This window comes from Saccostrea echinata, unplaced genomic scaffold (genome assembly GCF_033153115.1).
Source record: "Saccostrea echinata isolate AGI-Se365-2 ecotype Australia unplaced genomic scaffold, CSIRO_AGI_Sech_v1 ptg000052l, whole genome shotgun sequence".
Taxonomy (NCBI): domain Eukaryota; kingdom Metazoa; phylum Mollusca; class Bivalvia; order Ostreida; family Ostreidae; genus Saccostrea; species Saccostrea echinata.
Window position 1 is genome coordinate 9,144,023 of NW_026889801.1, and position 17,464 is coordinate 9,161,486.

General features: G+C 32.7%; 1 protein-coding gene across 1 annotated transcript; it reads right to left on the minus strand.

Moving 5' to 3' along the window:
* Positions 1-3,219: 3,219 nt before the first annotated feature.
* On the minus strand, positions 3,220-13,331 carry LOC133204139 (lectin BRA-3-like). The gene is made up of 4 exons (XM_061339902.1): positions 12,999-13,331; positions 12,675-12,751; positions 7,655-7,748; positions 3,220-3,497 (listed from the first exon to the last, which is right to left on the minus strand). Exons 1-4 carry the CDS (start codon positions 13,300-13,302, stop codon positions 3,283-3,285), a joined length of 690 nt encoding a protein of 229 aa, XP_061195886.1. The 5' UTR covers positions 13,303-13,331; the 3' UTR covers positions 3,220-3,282.
* Positions 13,332-17,464: the final 4,133 nt, after the last annotated feature.

Here is a 17,464-nt window from a genome sequence, read left to right on the forward strand (position 1 = left end):
CTTCGTTATTTCATATCAATATGCAAGCATCTTCAAGGCAGTGCAAATTCAATTTTTTTTCCAAAATCAGGGTCCAAAAGGGTAGGGTTGGGATCAAACTTTTATATTTGTATATATACGAGGGTTGTCCAAGAAAAACGCGAACTTTTTAAATATTTCATAAACTACCTTACCAAAATTACTCATTTTTGGCACATTGTTGGGAAATGATATTCTCTTCATTTTGACTAAATACTATAAGGTTGGAATGTCATATGCATTTAGAAACAGCATTCAAAGGGTGTTAAATATCGGTGGTCGGCGCACGGCAGTTTCTTGACTTTCAAAATTAGCATTGCAATCTATGTTTTCTTTATTACACGGCTATATGGAAATATAATGTGACAAAAATTACATCCATAGAAACTGTACGATCTAGAGTACATGTGTTTAAAAGATTAATACTTTGACTTCATAAATGACAAAGATGTGATGTTTTATGACCAAACACTATTAGATATTGTCCAAAACGGCGATGTCCTGCTATAATGCGGCGCAGCAAATTATCACTCGGTACTATGTGGAGCAGGGTATGACTCCTGTTAACACGGGAAAAGAGCTCCAACGAAGGAACGTCACAAATACATATATCGAACACTGGTTTATGCATAGTAAATGAGGTTCGAAGATGGATGAACTGTTATCCGATAATTCGTTCATGCTATAATCTTTGAAACATTATCTTCTCAAGATGGCAAAGCTGTTAAGTCAAATAAATATGCAGATATCTAAGATAGTGCAGATTTTAATTTGTTCAAATTTTTTCACCTAGACGTAAGATGGGACTTAAGAGATTAAATTTCTACGTGTGAATGCCTAGGAAATTAAAAACGTGTTTCAAGAGTAGCTAGTCCTCATTGTTATTGTAACAATCCAAAGATAAGTGCATTTAAGTGTTTTTATAATTTTTATTATTCATTCTGGTGTTAGTGTGGGACTAAACTTTTTTATAATGCATATACAGAAGAGTTAAATCCTCTCTTTCCTCCAGAAAAGCAAGGCAATTCTTGTCATATTGATTTTGAAGCATTCTCGTGAAGTGTGGATTCAAGATCAGCTTCATCGTATTTCGTTGGGACGTAGTTGGGGCCACAGTATGAGGTCAAAATTGTTCATAAGAATAAAGTCTTTGTTTTAAATATTCTTCAGAACAGCAAGCAGGGCCAGGCTGACTCAGGAAAGCTTTATCGTCCATGGCCTCTTGTTTTATCAAATTTGGTGAGGGAAAACACTAAAGTGTTTAAAATAAAACCATAAGAAAAAGATCCAGATTCTTTGGTGTAAGTGAGACTTGTAATGTTGGATTTTGAGCATATTTATTATACATTTATTTTATTTCAATGTATTAGGGTCTACAGTATTTTATCCTAATTTTGTACTTCTTAGTCAATTTGAAAAGAATTCCATAGATTTGCAAGACGCATTGACGATAATTCTAACCAAAAATTGAGATTTTAATGAATAGATATAACTGCCAATATAATGATGATAAAAATGGGAAAATAACCCTTTCATAACCTCATTCATTGCTTACTTGATATGTGTACTATTTTAATGTTTTTCTTGAAGTAACTGAATTTTTTTTTGTCATAAACAGAACAATAAAGTGTATGCAATTTTCAAATCTTTGTGGTCAGGTTATCGAGTCAAACATTCCACGATAGCAATAGTGATCTTATGCCTTGTTCACACGGAGAATTTCATTCGATTTAAACGTAAGTTACTGTGAATTAAATTTGAACGCCTTTCACATGGAGAGTTTAATGCAAATTAGTTTAATTTGAATTAATTTACTGCGCATCAAATTAATTCTCTTTAGCTCCGTGGGAAGACTAAGCGAAACTAATTCGAATTAAATTTTGACGCATACGGTATGGCAAAATTAAGTCAGATGTTCATGTGGATAGTCAAAAATAGGTACTTATGTTATTTTTGAGTGAAAGACAAAGAAAAAAATTGTTAATTTCCAAAAATGAGTACAGAGACTGATATTATGTCAAATGTTATCTGCTCTGCATAAGGTGACGTGATTTGCAAATGACGTCATAATAATCTTACTCAATAGCCTTTCTGTAGAAATAAAATTTTAATGTGAATTAGTTTACTTCGCATTAACTGCCGTGTGAACACAATTTAATTCGCATTTGTTTAATTTGCTTTATTTTACTTCGCATTAATTTATTGCAAATTCAATTTTTAATGCGCATTCGCGTGAACAGGGCATTATATTCATGTCTGACCAATTTTGAGTTACATCTGTAGTTGCTTAATTAATATAATTATAACGAAAAAAGAGGTTAAAGAATGATAATGCATAACAAATTAATCATTAAAAGAATGCATATGCAAAACAAAGAAAAGGGAATAAAAAATGGAAAGCTAAAATAAATTGAAAGAATTAGCTACAAAGCATACATAAATGGGAATTAACGCATCAGGTAATGCAATTTTACAGTCACCCGAGAACAATTACAAATAATCATTTTTCGTTGAGTGAGAATTGTTTCACCCGGGAGTTTAGTGAAAGGAAAGATTGAAGACTTGATACATAAACAGTTTGCTCATAATACGGGAATGATGTTTAACTGCACTGCAAAAGTTGGTCCCCTTAATTTTCCTTTAATGTCAACTTCTAGTATCTAATTTAAATTTACATCCACTGTTTAAACTGCTTATTTTGATTCAAGCATGTATCTAAGGCATAATTTTTGACGTAGCAATAAATGAATTCGTCCATACATTCGTTTACCGTGGAATTATATTTGCGATGACTTTGTTTAACATTAATGATCATGTGTTTTTATCGTGACAATTTGTTTTGCATCCATTATGCGTTTTATTTTGCAGTTGTTGGCATTCCAATCACATCAAATCGGTTGTTGTTTGCTTTTTGTCTAAAAAATTTATTTAAAGCTGTTGTCTATTTTGCATTTGATAATTCTGATTTACATTTAAGTATGTGATAAGGAAATTGTAGCAATAAGCAATTTATCCATTCCATTTTTCACACAAAGGTAACCATTTTCATGTTTTTTCAAACTTCTTTGACAGGGTGCATTATAATTAAGAACAACTGATGCTAACGAAATCTAAATTTTGATTAAGTTAGGCACTCATACTATTGAGTAGATTCACAGGTACAGAATCTTTAAGTAAATATTATTTAAAAATTTTCTCCATTTTGTTGTATGCCATCTTTTATTCAATCATTTTTTTTTTTTTTTTTTTGGAATTTTGAAGTCCTCAACCAATTAATCTCTCACAAACAAAATTCATTTTGCTTGAACAATCGTAGTCATCCCACTTGTAACCTTCATATCCTGCTATCCCTGCACAGTCTTGATTCCGATAATTGTCGGGATTACGACTGCTCCAGTTGACAAGCGGAACAGGGTCCAATGAAGATAGAAACACCCATTGTCCCTCTACAAAGGCATCAGTAATCCCAAGATGAATATCTACAGTAAGATGAAAAATATTTAGTATTTTTGAATGTATGTTTGAATAAGAAAATATATGATTCTCTTGATATATATTATTTTTTTATTTTTAGAACAACAAAAACTTAGATCTGAGAAAAATCATTACCAATATAGTGCGCAGCACTGTTAAGGCGTACTATGAAGAAATAACCAGAATATAAAAGTGCACAAATAGATACTTTTATAAAACTGAATTTATATTTGTAAAGATATTATGACATCATTTAAGAAATAAGGTATTATTTTTTAACAGCTATCGGGTTGGTTACGAGATCAAACTCCATAAGGGCTTTATGGTTAATTTGATTTTGTACCAACCCGTATTTATATCCCGATAGATGTTAAAAATGATACCTTATTACTTCTATTTATATTTGCGACTTATTTTTATTTTATATTTGCCTAATTTTAATCTTATACGCGAGAAATGTTTTATTTTTCAAATTCAACGGCACGTATTTGATCCATTGAATGCGCGTCGACCCTTTATGACGTCACCGAGAAAGTACGTCGAACATCTACGACGCGAGGAACCCGTGTTTATACGGATATAGATACGCTTTTGCTTTTAATAGGTTATATAATTAAAAAAAAAACATTTGTAAATGATTTTATCGATATCATTAGCTGAAATAACAAAGTATATACTTTTCTATATTGAATTATTTGACAGTTACGTGATAAATGCATATAATGTGTCCTGTATGGAGGTCATAAACAAATTTCAATATGGCGAAGGGTATATCTTAGTTTAGATAAAAAAAAATTATACATAGTTTCTGGAAAGTGTTCTTGTTTGAAAGAAAATTTGCATTTTATTAGTTTAGATTTTAAGTAATTAGGGTCAAGTTGAAATATGTGTGACTTTATCAAGTATTTTATGAATTTATTAAGTAATGCTATCGGTTTCAGGGAAGCAAAGTACTCTTCAAGTTAAGGAATATTCCTTAATGTTCGAATATCATTCAAAAAATTAGCAGACTTTTGTCATCACTATTTTATTTAATATCATATTATAACCAAATTTGATACACATATTTGAACAATAGATTCAAATACTTTGAGTAAAAATATTAGAATACATCTTGATATTTATCAAAATTATCAAAGATTAAAGATAACAAAAATGGGGTAACGGAGCAGGGTCAAAATTGAGTTATTTTTTTTATTATACACTCTATAATGCCTATAGTCATTCCTCAAATAAATAGCGCTTCAATGCAATGATATTTAAATGTTTAAATTTAGTACTATTCTATTACTTCAGACGCTAGAATGTAATGTAAATTAATACATTGCTTCGTTTAAAAAATATCAATTTCTAAAGACAGATAGACTTGATTAAAAAAAGCTAAAAACCATGACTACAGAGGATGCCACAGAATAACGAATAGTGATAAAATTTTGCTTTGCGTTCGGGAAACCTTTTAAACAAACTCTGAAAATGCTGGATGAACCAGGAAATATGTCAAAATGAGCCGAAAATTTGTAAATACATGGAAAAGACAGTTTTTGAGTGGTAGAGACTTTGAATCGGACGATGTACGGTCTGCGTAGATTTACTTGATTGTTTGTTATTTAACGTCTCTCTCGAGAGTTTTTCACTCATATTGAGACGCCACCACTTGCCGGTGGAGGGCTACAAATTTTGACCTATACTCGGCACTCAGGGCCATTGAGCAGTGAGGGATTTGATGTCTCGGGCTGAAATGAAAATTGGAAAAGGGTGCAATGCAAGTATCTGATGGAATATAGAAATTGAGTTGAAAATAATCAAAACAAATTTTATTTAACGAACTGCCAAAAAAATGAATATACAAGGGCACTGTAAAGCGTAGCTTCCCCTCGCATAAGTGCATATCAATTTCGATAGGCACTAACTCTTGCGCCTGGTAACTTTCGTTACTCACTCATCCTCACACACACACACACCCTGACACCCCCCCCCCCCCCACACACACACACACACACTCGCGTTACTACGAGTCGTAATCAAAAAGTTCGCGAAATAAATGAATTATTTCCATAAAAGAAATAAAATTAGATTTCAGTATTCATTGTCTTTTAAAGTAGTCCTCTCCGATTTTAATGCACATCTTCCACCGTTCTGCCCATGCGCGAATCACGTGATACAAGCGGTCACGTGACATGCGCCGTAGCGTTATGTTCACAGCAGCTAATAAGATTTTTCCGAGTCTTATGTCTCTAACCATGCAAGTTCTTTTTTATAACAAGAACAGTCTATTTGTTAGACATGGTCAAATATCGGCAATAGGATGGGTGGGTAAAGATATCCTTTTCCAGAATGAGCATGGTGACCATCACAAACCGAGTCCTCCGTCTTTAGAGCGCCGTTTATCTAATGTGGATAAAGTATGGGCGCTGTTGAGAATTAGTTGTTTACATGATTTGAAAGTACTGCGAATAATCGCGAATCGTAAATCTATAATTGGTGATTTCACTGTACGTAGCTAAATATAGTTATTCTACTGGAGCTGTTCTGAATGTTTACATGATTGTAAATTGAAAATTACGGCGAATAATGGGGGAACGTAAACGTTCATTTCAATGGTTTTCTACCATTCAGAATTTGATGTTAATGTGACTGCATAAATTCCGTCTTACCTGGCCGAACCTGCCACGTAAACTTTAAAACTTCTGTTTTAATGTTTTTTTTTATTTCTATTTACCGTCTCCAATTTGCAATATGATGAAAGAAGAATTCCGCACCCGATTGCACACCACTGAATATTTACACTTAGAAAAGCACACTACTGTCTGTTATGTTTTATTATCCCCTGGTTCAATTTTATCTATGTGATTGGAATACAAGATGATCAAAAAATTAATGAAAAAATTAAAAAATAGATATACATTAAGGCAACATTCGACATAGATCCCGTTACGCACACACCTACTAACTCTCTAACCCACACACTCACATGCGTATTACTATATCCCAGAACTCCGTTGCGAGGGGATAACTATACTTTTCAAGAAAAAAACAAGCAAAAAAAACTAATTAAGAAAATAGACACGGCATCTTACATTTTAATTTTTTTTTTTACACCGAAGTAACCTCTCGTGATATTGATTATATGTCGCAATATCGGAACTAACCGCCATACTGAGCAATATATAACTAGGAAATAACTGTGTTATAATCTTCACGCATACATTGCATTGAAAATGTGCAATAGACTGAAAATTTATTATTTATTTACCAATGTATGAGTATGGAACAAGTGAAGTAATTATATTTTCTACCAAAATAGTATATATGATCCATACTTTACTCTCAGAGTTCGAAATACTGTAGTTCAACTGTGTAATAAAATTGCTTATTTTTTTTATCCTTTACAAAAATTTGCGAACCTTTTAATTTGAAAATACGTTCAAATCTGCGCATTAGTTTACTTCGCATTAGATATAATCTAAACGTTTTTTTAATCTTATTTGATTTAATTTGCATTATTTTACGATGCATAAATTTAAAGCAAAGCAAAAATTTGTTGTGCATCCGTGTGAACAGGGCAAAGGAAAGAAAAAACAACAAAAAAAATGAAAGAAACCGTATTTTTACATGATACAATCTTATGCATTTTTGTATTTCCGTTTAGGTCTTCTATAGTTTTAGTTTGGTATAGTTACAGACTTGTTCCTCATGATTTCTCCCTCAGTTGTCGGAATAAAGTTTGAATCCTTACTTTGACTAAGCAGACTGCAATTTTTCTCTAACTTTTTGATTGACCTGTATCTTTCCTAATCCCATTTGTCAATAAGGTCAGTTATTTCTATTTGGATATTCATGTAATAACATTGTAAATACAATTATATTTGTTTCAAAAGAATGAATAAGGGGGTAAATGTAATAATTTTCTTATACTGATGAAATTCACGTTTTAATCGCATTTAAATGTAGTGTATTTTCCCTTTAACGGTATTTAAAGAGATGTAAAAGTGTATTTTTGATATATTTTCCATCAAGGAGATTAACCACTACATATTAAACATAATACAATACTTTCAAAATTTTAAACCAGACTTCAGGTCAATTTGATTGCAAGAGAACAACTGTATCTTCGTGAAATCCAATGAATATGGGAAAAAAACTTTATAAGTTTGTTTCTTACCAACATTTTCCTGAATTGCCATGTTTGTCAAAAATGTATTTTCTTCTGGAGTATCAACCTCGACAAGCTTTGCCCCAAGCGTCAAACAGTGTCTCTTGAAAAAAGATTTGATTTTGCATAATCAATTGACAAGACCTTCAATATTTTTTAGAGGAAGATGTAGAAAACCCCTGTTTATTTTATTTCTATAGACATCAAACGGTTAAAATGTAAATGGCAAAGATAAAGAACAGGGACCGATAAAAAAAAATCCATAAGCAATACAAATATGTGAAGAGGACATAAAGCGCGGACCCCTGGAAAATCCAGAGGTGGGATCAGGTGCCTAGGAGGAGTAAGCATCCCCTGTTGACCGGTCACATCCGCACTGATGTGAAACTGTCCGTAGTCAATTCAGTAATAAAAGCAAAGACCTAACAATTTGTATGAAACAAGTCAGTTAAAATATGACCCAATTATAGGTTATATTAGCTAACAAGGTCATTATAACGACCATAAAATTTACAAAATGCTGACTTTTAACGAGGCTGTTGAAATCCCTGAACCATCAACTTATCAGTGAGTAGCTGCCTCGCTTGAAAATTTGATTGTATTCAGAGCAAGCTCTTTAGTAGCGAAAAAATTGGGAGACATAAACACCATAAGCATGTGTTATTGGAATATTACTACATAAATAAGGAAAGTTGCCGATGGAGAGCTAAAGTCATCTAGTTTGTCTTACAATGTACTAGTTAATTGGCCTTTATTGTCTATAGTCAGTAAAATATCTAAATATGAAACAAATGTGGCAGACTCTGTGGTGTCCTTAATTTCAATTTCACTGGAATAAATCAAGTCGACATACAAATGAAAATAACTATTGTTAATTGATAAAACATCCTCGATATGTCTGAATGTCGAATTGGAGGCCACAGCTAGTGTTTTCAGACATCAAATGGTTAAGGAATTTTCATCCTCTTGTGATGTCATAGTTTTTTGTAAAAACTGGTATTAATTAAAAATTATACCCAATAGAAAACTATATGTGGAAGAATTCTTTTCAAAAGGTGCAGTGAAAAATATTGCTAAGTAAAAGAATTTTTAAAATGTATCTTTATTTAATCAATTATTCAATCTTTAGAAAATGTTGCGAGGGGCAATTACTCCTTCTCATGTGTTTTCATTCAAGCATTTTCTTTATCGTACCTTTAATTTAAAGTAGTTTCCCTGATATTCACAATTCAAACATATTTATAAAGTAGCAATTATTTTGGAACTTTTATCATCAGAATTATGTATTCGAACCAGTTTTAACATCATTATTTAACACTATATGCTAAAAATGTACGATTTTTTCATGGCTGACTTATACTTCTGTTTACTTATTTTTTACATCTTTAAAAATATGGCAACCTATACATTTTTTGCCATTGTTAGTTAATTTAAAGTATATTCAGTGAAACTAAATGCACTTTGTCTACTTTGAACCATTGAAATTGCAAGGGTGGAAATACCTTTAGATATAGATTTATTAATTGATACATAATGTCACTTGTTAGAAATTCCTTTTAAAATGTATTCCAGATTGATGATCGCTGTATTAAATGTGTAAAATTCTGTATTTCATCAACTTACAATAATCTTTGCAGATTCACTGAAATACAAACATCATATGTAGTTAACGTTTCTCTACATGTAAGTTTAGGTCGTAATCCTTAAAGTTGTGTAGGGTTATTAGGAGGACGCTAGTTAATTAACACCCCGCCACCCACACCCCCACCCTCCCCCCAAACCCACCCCGAGGGGTATAGATGAGACTCTTATAGAGACCAAAGTCTTACGTCAGTGTTTGAAAAAAATTAACACAAATGGATAGTACTATGTCAAATTCATATGTAGGCAAATAAGTATTTCAAGTACTGTATAGGCAAGGCTGATTAGATAAAAGGCAGAAAAGTGCAGCTAGCTTTATAGAATATATTTTTGAATATGACTTTCAAAATACTTATCGAATATATAAAGACATTTCTTTGATAAGCATTCAAATATACACATGTGTTCTCTACATATCAATGCATTGTAATTCTGATGTGTTTTGATTTCAGATCTATTTTGCTAGGGTTGATATAAGGCCCACGAGACCCTGTTCTTTGGGGTTGTATCTTGTAAGAAATGATATCACAATTAGGATAAACAAAACTAATCTTAGCAAAGATCAGGATGAACTCTGTTGTCATATTACGCTACGTAAATTTAATCAAAATAAAATGAAAAGAAACGCTTCAGAAAATGTCTGAAGGCATATTAAGAGGGAAAAATAGCAAATTTATGTTTTATCACATGCAAGTTAATTGTAATAATTTTACTCATTTTATTGTACCATTTCCAGAAAAATCAACCAGCATACGATGTTTATTATTAATAGAGTTACTAAAACAAACAAATGTTTTATGTGTAAAATCCTAATGGCTTTGCGTTTTAATTCATTATTAATTCTACCACAGAAATTCTCGTGCACTTTTATCGGGCATTTAAACCGTGTTATTAAATTTGATCACTCGGAGGGGAAGCTTTCTAGTTACAAATCCATCACAGGACATTTCATTCAAAGAAAATGTAATGGAACCCACATTATTTGTAATATGTATTTCAAAATAAGTCATATATATATTACATATAGTAGAACGCTCTCTTCCGAAGGGAGGTCGTGGGTTCGAGCCCCGTCCGAGACTAACCTTAGTCAAAACAAAAACAGGTAGCAACTGTTCCTTCGCCGAGCGCTCGGCACTTTGAAGTGAAAGTTGCGGGTCCTTCGGATGACACCTTAAAAACCAAGGCCCCTGTCATGGCAGGCGTTGGCACGATAAAGATCCCTCACTTAACAAGGATCCTGAATGCCGAGTAACGGTCTAAATTTGAAGCTCTTCACCTTTATATGGGGACGTCTCCATATGAGTGACAAACAAGGCTTATTTTCCTTAGAAAATAGTGTTCACAGCCGCCGCCCACTCTAATTTTCGGGTATGTTGTGTAAAATTCTTTGACAAATCACATATCTCAAAATCTTTGTGGGCGATGCCTCTGGACAATATTATCTGAAAGAAAATTCCATTGAAAATCGTTGTCTTCTGCAACTTTTTAAGAAAATACGGGAAAATGCAAAAGCTTATGACGTCAAAATTAGCATTTAGAAGATCATGTGAGAAAATGATTTGTATGATCCTTCTGCATGGAATTTCAATGATTCAGAAAGCATGAGTTTTAATTTTTTACATCACTTTCATTTTTAAGAAAAAACACAGGGCAAAATTTTTATTAAAACCGTACCTTGTTCTTTCGGGGATCATCATCAAATTCAATCTGTAATTAGTTTAAATTAATTCCACTCAGTGGTGGAAATTTTGCGACTTGTGTAATTATACAAATGTTGAAATTCCTAAAATCGTTAAACATGAATTATAAGTCATCAAATTCCACAGATTAAAAATTGCGTAGGTAAACCTAGTTTTACATTTGTACACACAAGTGCATTTAATTTAAGAAACGCTATCATAAATACGTTAATAATTTTAACAAATAATACCTGATGGATTTATTAACAAATAATGAATATTTTCGCGGAAGAACTAATTAATAAATGATAAATTTGGATTCAGTATCTGGTGCTAAAAGCCTGAGCTGTATCCAAATATCGCAATTAAAAATCGGTATTAAATAATTAAAATCTTACAAAGGAATAATTACTACTCATAGTTTCGGGATAAGAATAAATAAGGACTTTGATATTTTAAAGTAAGCGAGGTCTCCTCGAAGTTTTTTGCTAATTTATATTAAGTCATTTACGTTTTATACGAATGACTTGTTGAAAAATGTTGGTTGCAATGTCACAGGCTGCGCAGTGGAACTGTGATTAAATAAACACTCCTACAGACATATATGTCACGCATGTCCGGTACACATAGAAATCATTTTCATAAACGAAAGCGGTTTTTCCAAGTACAATGTACACATATACGAAGAAGGAGCCCGACCGAAGGAAACGGACAAAGAAATCGAATTAAACAATTTGAAAATGAATAAACTTGTCACAAGATCTTTCACCTGTATCCGAAAAAAATATTCAATTTCTATTTTTTGTATTTATTCCCTGGTATTTCTAATGTTGTAGGCCCTTATGAACCGGAAGGGAGCACACAGGCGTGTCCCTAAAATGTTACAGTGTACCAATATGCGTAGTATAAATTATGAATCTAATAATAGTAGTCCTCGAATGATAATGTGGCATAATGTTTGATGTAATGCATAATGTAATGTTTAATGTAATGCATAGTTGATTTTAGGGCTAGCCAATTTATCATCCGGCAGCCTTAATGCCGTGGCCTTGTTCGCCGAGAACAAAAAAAATCTTATCTAACTTTACATTTTCATTGTCTATTATAATAATGTCTTATAACTTTTTTGTTTGCTCGTCAAAACATTTCTTTGGAGATACCCCCACCACAAAAAATGAAATTCCTTCCTACGAGTGCCTGTGTTTTAGATATTTTCAATCAACGAACTTGCATCTATTTAGTTAAGACTACTATTGTATAGTATGCTAAGCATGCTTTTTTGTACACATGCGATACATGTATCTACTCTTTCTTTTTCTATAATTAGCAACATCAAGCTACTGAAAGTCTAGTTCTTGTGAGTGTAAGACAACATAATAATATTTTTTGCAGAAAATTATTTCCTACGAATCGATAAATCACAAAATAAATATCGAATTACTCGTGGATCGATTTTTTTATGTCCAAAATTGGGTTTAACTATCAATTTACGCTTTCTTGGTTTTTTTATTCATAGAATATGACTCTTTTTTTTATTGAATTTATACTTTTATTTTATCTACATTCTGCGTAACCTTTATTTCCATTGCGCACCTTATAATAGCATTTCGTATAAAAAGAATTGCAAAACTTAACGAGATAATTGGCCTAGTTTTGTATCATGAAGCTACAATTGTTTAACATGGAGTTCTTGCTTTGATAATTATTACCTGTGCTTCTAAGATTGCTAGTTTACTCTTCACAAGAAGATAGTACGATTTACCAAATATCCTCCATTGCAGGATACCTAAAACAAACAAAATTACATTAGAAATACAGTATCTTATTGGAGTTACTTTAATATATGTGAACGTTTACAGAAAAGGGTTCACTGTGCTAGAAGATAACTACTTCAAACTTTAATGGTAAAAATATTTGACATGGGTTTGAACAGTATCCCTCTTTCGTCAGTATACAAAGTGAATAATAAGATTTTTGAATGTTTTTGCTGAAATATATATTTTCCATTAAGAAGGACAGTCAAACACATATACTTGTTTGAATAGAGAATTGCATAAATCCATCGAACATTTCAAGTCCATTTGCAGAACTGGTTGCAAAACATTTCCCAGATCCACGGTTAAAGAAGAAAGTTGTACAACCTGGTCGTTTGAAGCATCTTGAGCTACATTCAGACAGACTTTGAATCGCCTCGTATTCCCCTAAGATGTCAAGAGTTGGTATTTTGTTATCATTCGAAGAAACTCGTGAAAATTCCGAAAATTCTCTAAAAGCACCAAATACACTAGCATAATAAAGTGATATTATTAGAACAAATAGAGGAACAGGATGGTCCATTTTGATTCGTGAATTTTCTAAGGGATCAGACGAAATTACAAAGATATGCCTATCGAATGAAACACAAAAAGAATACTGAATCTCAATTATCATCAAGCAAAGCATTTGTCACCGTGCGCATGTGGGAAAATTGATCTCTTCTAAACTTTTTTAATTGAATAAATTACGTATTCTCTAGACTATTGAAAATATATTCCGACATTATCTGATATATTATTTAAACCTGCATGTCAAAATCAATACTTGGATATAGGAAAACATTAATGTCCGCTCTCTCTCTCCCTCAATACACTTATCTTGATGAAATTCCCTGGAGTTAAGTAAAGACCTACACCCGTCTTGTTTAAATGACTTTACAAAGTCATGAACAGCTGATTTCAATGCATAAAATTGTAAATGGATCCATACATAGAGAAAGATCTTCACTTGATTATGCCAGCATAATTTGCTTGTCGGAGTTCAATGTCTACCAATTATGAACAATGTCACTTTTCGTCTTGACCGACCGTCTTTAGACACCCGGACTACTAATGGACATTAGATATGTGTTTCTCCTTTCCCTGAATCTCTATCGGCATTTTAAAACATGTACTTTGGATGCATTTTATTCCGCTGTTACTTATTTAATAACATTTCCTAGGTCTATATCTTTTCCAGGGGTAAAACTTTATAGAATGTAGGGAAAAAACACCCCCCTTTTGGCGTTATTTTAACCCCTTAATTGATTGGGCATTTCATATAAAATTTACGATGAAATATGGAGATAACGAACAGTATTCAAGCTCAAAAGTGCTTGAAAACAATACAAATCGGGAGCAGAGCAAACAAGGACCTCCAAAAACAGAGGTGGGATCAGGTGCCATGGCGGAGTGAGCAGCCTCTGCCAACTTGTCAACCCGCTGTGTGCTCCTAGTTGTAAATAACGGGAAAATCCGTCTACAAATCAGTGTGTAAATAATAGCCTAACAATTAGTATGAAAAACGTCAGTTAGCATATGACTTAATGATAGATTTTATTTGCTGACAAGGTCATTGTAGCGACCATAGAACTTACGAAATAATGACTTTAAAGGAGACTGTTGATATTCTTGTTTCATCAACTTGTTTGCCAATAACTTAACTCGTTTTAAAAATTGTTCATACGTAGAGCATGCTCTTGTGTATTGAATCAACTGAGAGATATACACCCCAAATGCAGGTGATAAGGGTATATTGCTACATAAGTAAGGGAAGTTGACGATTGAAAAGTTAAAGTCATCACGTTTATCATAAAGTTGTGTTGTTAGATTACCATTAACGTCTTTTTCTAGTAAAATATCTAAATATGAAACAGATGTGTCAGACTCTGTGGTATCTTTTATTTCAAGCTCACTAGGATATATCGTGTCGACATATGAATGGGAATAACTATGTTAATTAATAATACGTTGTCGATATATCGAGTTGAAAGCCAAAGCAAGAGATTTCTTTTTCTCATGTATAAGATTTTGAATAAATTCTGCTTCATATGAATTCAAAAATAGGTCTGCTAACAACGGGGCGCAATTGGTACCCTTGGGAATTCCAACAGATTTTTGAAAGATCTGGTGTCTAAAAACCACATAGATATTGTCAATTAGAAACTCAAGCATCTTTTTAATATCAACGTCAAAGTACTTGTGTGTACAATCAGAATTTTTTTTCACAAAATAATTTTGCAAATGATCAATGACATGGTAAGTAAATTTACAAGTTCCATTTTTATTGAAAAAGCAGCTGTCAATGATTTCAAAACGCCTGGACTTTAATTTGGCGCGGGAAATGGTTGTATACAGACTTAAAAAGTGGGAAATTTTTATGTTATTGATTTTGGTCAAATTTTGTGATTTCAGATTTTCCAAAAGTTCCTTTAAATTTTTTAATTATCCACATCTGATTTACACCAATTTTCGAATATATTGTTGCACAGTACTCCTGAATAAAATATATAGAGATAACGAACAGTATTCAAGCTCAAAAGTCCATTATACAATACAAAATAGGAGCAGAGCAAACACGGACCTCCAAACATCAGAGCTGGGATCAGGCCATGGAGGAGTGAGCATCCCCTGCCGACCGGTCACACCCACCGTGTGCCCCTTGTCATGATCGGGAAATAACGGAAAAATCCGTCGACAATTCAGTGAGTAAATAATGGCCTAACAATTAGTATGAAAAACGTCAGTCAGCATTTGACTCAATGATAAATTATATTTGCTGACAAGGTCATTGTATCGACCATAGAACTTAAGAAATGATGACTTTAAACGAGACAGCTGATATTCTTGTTTCATCAACTTATTTGTCAATAATTTACCTCGTTTTAGAAATTGTACATACGTAGAGCATGCTCTTGCGTATCGAATCAACTGAGAGATATATACCCCGTATGCAGGTGATGAAGGTATATTGCTGCATAAGTAAGGGAAGTTGACGATTGAAAAGTTAAAGTCATCACGTTTATCATAAAGCTTGGTTGTTAGATTACCATTAACGTCTTTTTCAAGTAAAATATCCAAATATGAAACAGATATATCAGACTCTGTGGTATCTTCATCTCAAGTTCACCAGGATATATCGTATCGACATAAGAATGAAAATAGCCGTTGTTAATTGACAATACGTCGTCGATATATCTAAATGTCGAGTTGAACGCCACAGCAAGTGTTTTCTTCTTTTCACGTACAAGATTTTGGACAAATTCTGCTTCATATGAATACAAAAAAAAGGTCTGCTAATAACGGGGCGCAATTGGTACCCATGGGAGTTCCAATAGATTGTTGGAAGACCTGGTCTCCCAAAACCACATAGATATTGTCAATCAGAAACTCAAGCATCTTTTAATGTCAATATTTATATGTACAATTTTTAAAACGAGGTAAATAATTGACAAACAAGTTGATGAAACAAGAATATCAGCTGTCTCGTTTAAAGTCGATACATTATCAATTTTTTTTTAAGTCTGCTTATTCGCATAACTATCTTAATTAAAATAAATATAATTATATACATGAACGTAATAGTATAGTGTTTATTTAAAAAAAAAAATGACGATAACAAAGACAAACTTAATACAGTGCAATCTAAAATTGCAAATTTGATTTTTTTTTTTTTTACCATGTTTTTTCGTATTTTGATGAAAATTGATAAATGGCTTTCGTAATATCTTGATAAATTCAATTCCCAGTAAAGGCAAAACTACACAAACTTTTGACGAACGTCTCATCTGCTAATCTGTTGCTTCTGCTAAGATAGAAATGTTTTTCAAATTAATTATTTCTAAGCGTAAATTAGACTCTCTGTGGTTGACATTATATGATGATAATGCATGAAGTAATTTTTAACACCTTCTAAGCATAAAAGAAACGAAAATCTTCCTTAATTTTGACCTTTGTTACTTCATCTTGGGCAAAAAGTCATATATACATGTAAATATTTAATACCTGTTGGTTTGACAGTAACCACGAAGCCAGTGACAAATTGTACTTTGATACCATTCCTATGATCAAGTGATATCTGAAAATTACAGTTGAGTGGCAATTAGGTGCACATTTTAAGGTGTGCAATTTGAATTGAGAAGCATTAATATGTTGACGGTGCGACCGTTGGGGCGAGCGCATTATTAATAATTAATTTTAAGATCCGCCTCTTCAAACCGCACGAGACATTTGGAACGTCTAGACTGTGACGTCACATAACGTCGTATGTTAGCTGCATTTCCATAAACGAAGTTTGAAAAGTGCGAAAATTTTAACAAAGAACGTAATCTACTATCTGTATGCAATATATATCCATTAAATTAAGGTAAGTTTATCTTTTGTGAATTTTTAGTTGTTGTTACCGCGCGAACGAAGTTAGTAGCGAGAACAACAAGCGATGCATTGTGGGTCCAGAATTACTGCGGAAAAAAAATGTGCAGTAGTCCGAATTTTCTCTTCGCCCAGGCGTTGTCGTTAGAGCTCGCAGTGACGAGCGGCGCTTCGCGCCGCTCGCTTCGCTCGCTATAAAAAGCTAAAATATAGAAAAATAGACTAAAATCAAAAACCTATAGTCCCCTCCGGTTTCACCGGTAGGGGACTAATAACATAAAATGTAATATCAATTCCTACATAAAAATATTTATTTATTTATACCACATGTGTCG

What these genes read in the sequence shown, in the direction of transcription:
- LOC133204139 (XM_061339902.1), bottom strand. Translation starts at nt 13,302, where the DNA reads ATGGACCATCCTGTTCCTCTATTTGTTCTAATAATATCACTTTATTAT. An exon ending in GCAATTCTCTATTCAAACAA is followed by an intron (nt 12,752 to 12,998) that starts GTATATGTGTTT and finishes TGTTTGTTTTAG; the next exon opens with GTATCCTGCAATGGAGGATA. An exon ending in TAGCAATCTTAGAAGCACAG is followed by an intron (nt 7,749 to 12,674) that starts GTAATAATTATC and finishes TCTTTTTTCAAG; the next exon opens with AGACACTGTTTGACGCTTGG.